The sequence below is a fragment of the Bison bison genome, unplaced genomic scaffold, assembly GCF_000754665.1.
Source record: "Bison bison bison isolate TAMUID 2011002044 unplaced genomic scaffold, Bison_UMD1.0 scf7180017864053, whole genome shotgun sequence".
Classification (NCBI taxonomy): Eukaryota; Metazoa; Chordata; class Mammalia; order Artiodactyla; family Bovidae; genus Bison; species Bison bison.
The window spans coordinates 5,758,927-5,767,391 of NW_011494625.1; the positions used below are offsets into that span (position 1 = coordinate 5,758,927).

At 45.3% G+C, this 8,465-nt stretch overlaps 1 protein-coding gene across 3 annotated transcripts in view; it reads left to right on the forward strand.

Moving 5' to 3' along the window:
* The window catches only part of HIVEP1 (human immunodeficiency virus type I enhancer binding protein 1), a 137,981-nt gene that overhangs the window by 128,236 nt on the left and 1,280 nt on the right, over positions 1-8,465 (forward strand). For all 3 annotated transcript variants that reach the window (XM_010835877.1, XM_010835878.1, XM_010835879.1), the window contains 2 exons: positions 5,904-6,397; positions 7,950-8,461. In XM_010835877.1, the coding sequence (XP_010834179.1) occupies positions 5,904-6,397; positions 7,950-8,461 (1,006 nt within the window). The remainder of the gene's footprint in view (positions 1-5,903; positions 6,398-7,949; positions 8,462-8,465) is intronic.

Genomic DNA, 8,465 nt, shown 5'->3' on the forward strand with positions numbered 1-8,465 from the left:
CCCAGCCTTCCCTGTCTCTCATGACCTTGACATTGATAAAGAGTCCTTGTCAGTTGTTCCGTAGAATTTTCTCAACCTGAGGTTTTCTGATACATGCTCATGCTGGATTGAGGTTATGCGTTCTTGGGGAGGCTCCATAGGGTGACTGTGACTTTCTTGGGGCATCATATCAGGTACCTTATGTCGCTACATTTCATGGGTCACATGAGCCTCCATTCCTTGGCCAAGGTGATGTCTGCCAGGACTCCCTACTGTAAACTTAACTCTTGTTCCCTTTATGGGTGGAGATACCTGAAAACTAGGTAGATATTCTGTTTATGCATTGATGGACCTTGCCTGTGGTATTACTGTGGTGTTCTAATTCATTAATCAGAGTTTTTCTGCACCGAAAAGTTACCATTTCTCCATTTGTTCATCCATCCATTCCTTTATTGACTTCCATATGGACTTACGGCTGTGTACTTCGTTCTTTGGGTTCCAGGTCCAGTGCTGTTATTTATTGTGTAGCTCAAGTTCTCAGTGGCCATTGAGAGCTCTTTGAGGTCTGTTCCTATGCCCTTTCAATATGCTGCTGCTTTTATTATTATTATTTTTCTTTAAGCTATTCTTTACTCTTTGACACCTCAAGATGTTCCAGCCCTGGAATTGACCATTTCTCCAGGGACTCCTGGTTCCCTTTATTGGCGAATGGTATTTAGGAACCAAGGTCTAACCACTAGGTGATGCATTTCTGGCTGCTAACCTGTCACTGCTTCTAACCCCTCTTGTTGGATAGAGCTGGGAAATATCCGTATGTATACTAAATCATACGTACACACATCTGTATTTACTTCTGTGTACACACATAAACACACATGCACACACAAATGAGAACATGAGTCCATACTGATAATTCTAGTTCCAGTCCAGCCCCACAGTTTTATTCTATCTGGCCTGTTGCATTTCCTTTTTTTCTTTCTCCTACAGTGAAGAAACCTGGTTCTCATCTACAGTATGTTCACCTATTTGCTCCACTCGCGACTTCACTTTCACTTTTCACTTTCATGCATTGGAGAAGGAAATGGCAACCCACTCCAGTATTCTTGCCTGGAAGTCCCAGGGACAGAGGAGCCTAGTGGGCTGCCGTCTATGGGGTCACACAGAGTTGGACACGACTGAAGCGACTTAGCAGCAGCAGTATACCAATAAACTAATTCCAGAAATGCTGACCCACCTGTGAAAACAGATTTGTAATCACAGCACAGTGTCTTTGGGCAGCTCTTTTTGTCTTATGCCATATTATCTCCCTCGTAGCTCAGCTGGTAAAGAATCCGCCTGCAATGCAGGAGATCTCACTTTGATTCCTGAGTTGGGAAGATCCACCAGAGGAGGGATAGGCTGCCCACTCCAGTATTCTTGGGCTTCCCTTGTGACTCAGCTGGTAAAGAATCTGCCTGCAATGTGGGAGACCTGGGTTTGATCCCAGGCTTGGGAAGATCCCCTGGAGAAGAGAACGGCAACCCACTCCAATATTCTGGCCTGAAGAATTCCTTGGACAGAGGAGCCTGGCAGGCTACAGTCCATGGGGTCTCAAAGAGTTGGACACAACTGAGTGACTTTCGCTTTCACTTTTTCATATTATCTGGTCAGAACCCCTTCTGCCAAGGTTGCCTGGGTCGTGGTTGTGGGGTTTGTTTGTGCTCAAGTCATCAGTCTCAGCTTGCATTTCATCTTGAATTTTTCCCACATCCTGGTTAATTATGCTTTTATTTACATACCATAAAATTCACTTTATGGTGTACAGTTCTATGGTTTTTGACAAATGTGTAGAATTGTATATGTTGTTGTTCAAGTACTAAGCGTGTCCGACTCTTTGCAACCCATGGACTGCAGCACACCAGACTTGCCTGTCCTTCACTATCTCCCAGAGTTTGCTCAAACTCACATCCATTGAGTCGGTGATGGCATCCAACTATCTCATCCTCTGTCATCCCCTTTTCCTCCCACCTTCAATCTTTCCCAGCATCAGGGTCTTTTCCAGTGAGTCAGCTCTTCGCATCAGGTGGCCAAAGTATTGGAGCTTCAGCTTCAGCATCAGTCCTTCCAGTGAGTGTTCAGGGTTGATTTCCCTTAGGATTGTATATCCACCCCACAATTCCATGTAGAATAGTCCTATCACCCTGCAAGTCCCCTGTACCACTTACGTGCAGATAACTGCTCCTTCCGAACCCCCATAAGAGCCCCTAGCAACTACTGATCTCTTTTCCTCCCTGTATTTCTCTGTTTTCCTGAGTCTCATATGAAAGGAATCAGAATAAGTAGCTTTTGGAGTCTGGCTTCTTTCACTTAGTAAAATGCACGTGAGATTTATCCATGTTTTTGTGGGAGTCCATTCCTTTATATTGCTGAGTAGTATTCTACTGTCTAAATGTGCCATAGCTTCTTGTCCACTGACTACTTGAATGATATCTGAGTTTCTTCCAGGATTTGGCAGTCATAAATAAAGTTACTATAAAACATTCATATACAGGTTTTTATGTGAATGAAGTTTCCATTTCTGCAGGGTTTGATACTCGAAGTAGAATAGCTGGGTCATTAGCTTGGTGTATATTTAGCTTTGGCAGAAACTATCAAACTGTTTTTCAAAGTGTCTAGACCATTTATTCTAACAGGTGTATAGTGGCATTTCATGGTGGGTTTAATTTGCATTTCCCTAATGATTGATGACGTTGAGCATGCTTCTGTGTGCTATTTGCTTTCCAGTTGTCTTTGGTGAAGTGTCTTCAAGGATTTTGCCCATTTTTTAAAGTGGGTTGTTTGCTTTCTTATTGTTGAATTTGGGTAGTTTTCAATATATTCTGAATATAATTCCTTTGTCAGAAATGTGATTTTCAGACGTTTTCTTCCAGTCTGTGGCTTATCTTATTCTCTTTTACAGTATCTGGCTCAGAGCAAAGTTTTCTTAATATTGATGAAGCCTGGTTTATCCATTTTTTAAATTAATTGTGCTTTTAGTGTCATATGTGAGTTTTTGTTTTTTAAAATTCCTTTCAATGGGCATAGAATTCTGTTTTGTTTTCCTATGATTATTACTTTGTTTTTCATTGGTAACATTTCATTTTTTTCTCCCATAGTTTCTTCTCACAGCTGAAATTCCCACTTGGTATTATATGTTGCTCACCATTCTCATCAGAGCTTTTAAAATACTATATTGATCAACTATTTTAAATTCTCTGAAAGCTCTAACATCTGTATCATATCTGACTGGTTCTGATTGCTTTTCCTCTTCTATTTTTTCTTGCCTTTTTGGATGCCTTGTAATTTTTGTTGAGAGCTAGACATCTTGCATAAGACAATAGAGACCAATGTAAATAGCGTTTATGCCTGGCAAGTCCCTTCAGGTGAGAGTTGAAGCTTTGCTGTTTCCGGTCAGGAGCTGGACTGGGTTGGAGAGCTCTGTTGCTGTTAAGATTACTACCATCAGAGCATGAAAGGGTTCAGATTCCTAAAGAGGCATTTCTTGTTTGGGGTGCGGGTTGGATTGTAAGAGAAATGCTTGTTCCATTCCCGTTTCAGGTCTTCCCTTTGTGCTCTGCATCAGAGAGGGTGCTGAACACATTCTGTTCTCCTGGTGCTCTTACTGCAGTATTTTGCTGTTAGCTCTCACTTGAGGCGCCTTAGCCTGGCATTAGGGGGTGAGGAGGAGGATGGGGTGTCCCTCTGTTCTGGCCCTGCCCCAGCCTTCTGCAGGCACCCTGTCCTCGGGTCCCTGGGCTCTGGCCCTCTTGTTCTCCTGCCCCAGCTCAGCGGTTGTGGTGGGCTCAGCCAGCAACCCTGTCCCTCCTTAGGGAGCAGAGTCGTGTTTTTCCTCTTACTCACTCCATTTCCTCACCGTAGTAAATTCTCCCCAGTATCCCAGGGCAGCGATGCTTCAGCGCTCCTCTTCACAGGGTGGAGTGTTTGTTCCCTATGGAGAGAAGGGAGGGGGTGCAGGGAGTTCCCCGCCCCTCCTAAATGCTGCTTCTCTCCCCTGGATCCCGACTACCGTGGATGCTTAGTCCGCTTTTCTGTGGGGTTAAACAGTGATCATCGTCTACAACCTGAAGGAAGATGTAGCCTCAGAGGGTCCACCCAGCCCCTCCCGCCCGCACTCGGCCCTGACCAGTCTGTCCACCTCTGACCATGCGTGTCCTGCCGCGTCTGCCCTGGATGACTCAAGCTCATCTCCCTTCTCTTATATAGACGCTCCTTGGAGCTTGGGCTGTTTGATGGGACTCCAGCCTTACGATGGATTTGGGGAGAGTTGTAAATTTAAAGTTAGGCCTGTTCTTTAAAAAAAAAAAAGAAAAGAAAACAGTAGTAGCTTTTGATCAAGTCTCACCGTAGTCGGCCTTTGCGGCAGGACTGGCCTCTGATGAAATCGGCTTCCCTCTCCAGTCACCTGTTCCCCCGCCTCAGTCATTCAGTTTCTTCTGTTTTGTTTTCTACTTTCTCTTATGAAAGAATTTTTTTCTCTTATTAAAATCTCTAAAAATATATCTGATTTGGTATTCATGTGGCAAATTCAAAACATATGAGGGATGACGGTCTAATTTTAGATTTTCAACATCACAGGGTATCATAGAGGGATCTGAGGAAGGGGGCAGAGCACCTACCCAGACCGTGCCCGCCCCACGTCCAGTGTGGGCACCTGTGGAATTCAATAGATCGGTGCTACTTTATCTATTATTTTACAACAAAATAGTAGAACCCGTAAAACAGAAGGCATGAAACCACATATTAGAAGCCTACATGTATGTTTTAAGCACAAAAGTAACATGTGCTTGAGATTTTTTTAAAAAGTTCTAATCTGTTCTATCTCCTAGAAATAATCATCCATAAATGTGTTGGTGTTGATACTTCAAGATTCTTCTCTAAGAATTTATCTTTGTAATATAGAAAGAGTAATTAAGTAAATTAATACGCAGACCATTTGGGAAACCCAGGAAAGATACCTGTTAGTTATTTCTCTGTTCACATTTTTTCTCTTCAAAAAGTACATGTAAATGGAGACTGCATTGCAGCAAAACTGAATGTCATATAGCTCAGCGACAGTGACTGGGGTGGAGATTTTACAATGCTCTTCCGTTTAACTGTTTAAACTCTATTAGCTTTCTAAGGGAAAGTGCCTCTGATTTTGCAAGTTTTGAATAGACAAGGTTTTAAATCCAGTCTCACATGCACTTGTGAGAATTTTAAAACTATTCCCTGGACTATCTTGACTATTCCTTGTTAAACATAGTCTCACATGACATTATATGGCTGACATTAATGACTTTTAACTAATATTCCATTTCCTATGAGAAATGGGTTGAGTAATCACGGAAAAAAAATTACAGAATATTACTACTCAGAGAACAGCAGAAACATGCCTAAAATGCTATGTGAATATCATGGAAAATTATTGTTTGCAAATACAAAATGCCACCAGTATTTTGATTTCATTTTACTTTGTTCAACAAAAGGGCGGTACAAACAAGTAGAGAAGAAGAGCCCAGAGAATGAGTTGCAGTGAACTCTCGGTTCACTTTCTCTGTAGAGTTCAGGCTTCTTTTGGAGGTATAAAATTTGAGGCTTCGGTTTCTGGCCTGCACTATGTATCACCCTTTGCCCATCTGCTCTGGCGAGGTTCGTCCACCTTCCGCGTCCTCCAGGAAGCCCTCCTGGCCACTCCCCTCCTCTACCGGCGCATCCCTCCGATCCCCGCTGTCCTGACTGCCTTCCTCCCCGTGTCATCCTCCCCGACTAAACTGGGGGCTCTGTGTGGGCAGCGTCCTGGCCTTGAATATTCCTCGCAGTATTGCCAAGCTTATAAAAAAAGAAGATGCCATCCGTTAAACTTGCATAAGCATCTATAACATCCCCTCTCGGTTGTTTTTTCTCAGACGAGAAACAGAGGTTCAGTTTTGAGAGGTCTGGATACGACCCGGAGGAATCCGATGGCGCCGAGGACGACGACATCGAGAACGAGGAGGAGGACGAGGACAGCCAGGCCGAGTCGGTACTGTCGGCCGCGCCCTCCGCCGCCGCCAGCCCACAGCATCTGCCGGCCAGGGGCGGCCCTGGGGACCCCACGGGTGCGGACGAGGACGCCAGCGCCCCCGAGGGTTCTCCCGGGGGGCCTGCGGACGCGATGGACGTGCTGCCAAGGGCACTGCCCACCAAGATGACGGTGCTGAGCGCGCTGCCGTCCGACCGCGGCGGGAGCCCGGGGTCCCCTGGCAGCGCCGGGCCGCGGGCCGCGGGCAATGCGGAGGCAGCCTCTCGCCCACCCGAGGGGGCGCCCAGGTCCCCGTGTCACCAGATGTCTGTGGACTACCCCAACCCCAAGGAGATGCTGAGCGGCTCTGCGGCAGGAAAGGCTGTGGCTTTAACGCAGGTAATGGATCCGTAGACGTTTTCCTTTTGACTTCAGGAGTTAATGTACTGAAATCGCTCGTTTGTAGCTAGATCAGTTTTTTTTTTTCTTTTAAACCTTATTTCCTTTTGATTTAAGGCTAAAGGACATTTATGCCCTTTGGATTCGTCTTATGTATATTAGTCAGAGTTCATCTATTGTATTATAAATCTGTAAAAGAACCAAGTAGATCTTTGCAGTATGCTCATTTACTACTATTTGGTTTTTTATAAATATCTTGGAATAAAAAATATTTGTGTGCCAATGGAGAATATGTCTCGAGACCTCCGTTTTCCATGGCTTCCTCTGAGATGATCTTCCACTGGCATTGATATGATGGATTTGCACTAATTATCCAAAGGGTTTGTATGTTACCCTTATTGACAAGGCAGCTACCAGTTTGACACCCCCACCCCTCCCACCCAAAAGAAAAAAAAAAGTATTAAGAAGTTCACTTTGCTTGAATCAGCAAATTGCTGTCACCACTTAGGAAAGCTTCCTGCCCAAGAACTACCTCAGAACCAGACTCAGGAAAGTCACCCTCCATGCCAGCAGTGAATGACATCCTGCTTTTACACACCCTGGCAGGCTCCTGAGAAATCTGTTTTCTCTCATGGACAGTTCTCTTACCTCTGGGATGAACTGAGGATCACCATAGCATTTATTTCTAAATGTGGCAGATTTTGGTTTGCTGGGTAACACTAGAGAAAACTCGGAAGACTATGAAAGCTTAAATTACTAGAGCCTATCCTACGTTAATATTATTTAATTAAATTACATTCATATTTAAGTAGCATTAATATTTAAATTAGTATATACATTAATGGAGTTCTGTAATGAGGACATATCAAGAAAAAGTGAACATTTAGATGATAATCCTGGGTGGGAAAATTGGCAGGATTTACTCCTACTGTTTCCTTCCTTTCCTGTTAGTCCCTGTGCTCTAAGCTTCTGCCCCTAAGTCTCTCACACACTTAATGGTCGGTGTCTGGAGATCCGGTTTTCAGTAGACATTTCATTCACTTAGAATAAATGAACAAATGAAAACTGCAGACCTCTTCGTTAATGGAAGCTCTCTATTTCATAAATGAGTAGTCCTCCAGTTTTCCCCCCTCTGAGTCGATACTCATGGCCAACTAAGATCTCAGAATTTCTCAGTAATTCCAAATCTCTAAACTAGGGTGGAGCTAGAGGTGCCAGCAATAATAATAGCAGTGGAAGAAGATAATTATGGCCGCCTCTCAGGGTTAATTTTGTTTAAATGAGATGATATCCAGGAAATCTGTGTGAAAATTAAGTACTATACAGAATCTGTGGCGGTTATTTATTCTAGAAAATAAAGAGCTTAAAGGGTGTAATAGGAATTTTGCTTTTAAAATCAACATACCAACATTTAGCAAGCTTATTTTTATGAAATCGTTGTTACACACTTTTACCTCAGGACAGAAGAGACTTTTTACAAGAGCTAAAACTTTTGCTCGGTGACTAATAAGGAAGCTGAGCCATGAAGAGATGATTCCGTCTTGTCTTTCAGGGCGCGCCATGCCTGAGCCTTCCTCCTCCCCCGGGGTCTGAGCGCAGCCCTCAGCCGGGAGGGGCTCCTCCGTCCACCTCGCCTCGGCCCGGCCCTCAAGAGCAGAAGCCGCAAGCCGCCCTGCCTCCGCCCGCAGGCCTGCCTTCTCCGCAGACGCACCTGTTCAGCCACCTGCCTCTGCATTCCCAGCAGCAGTCGAGGACACCCTATAACATGGTTCCGGTCGGGGGGATCCAGGTGGTCCCCGCCGGCCTCACTTACTCCACCTTCGTCCCCATCCAGGCCGGGCCAGTGCAGCTCACTATCCCGGCTGTCAACGTCATCCACAGACCACTGGGCACCCCGGGGGACTTAAGCGCGGACGGGCCAGGCACCGCCAGCCCCGCGGGCGTGGCCGAACTGAGCAGCGTGGTGCCCTGTATCCCCATCGGCCAGATCCGCGTGCCGACGCTGCAGCCCCTGCCGGCCCTGAGCATGGAGACCGTCAACATCGTGGGCCTGGCCAGCGCCAGCCTT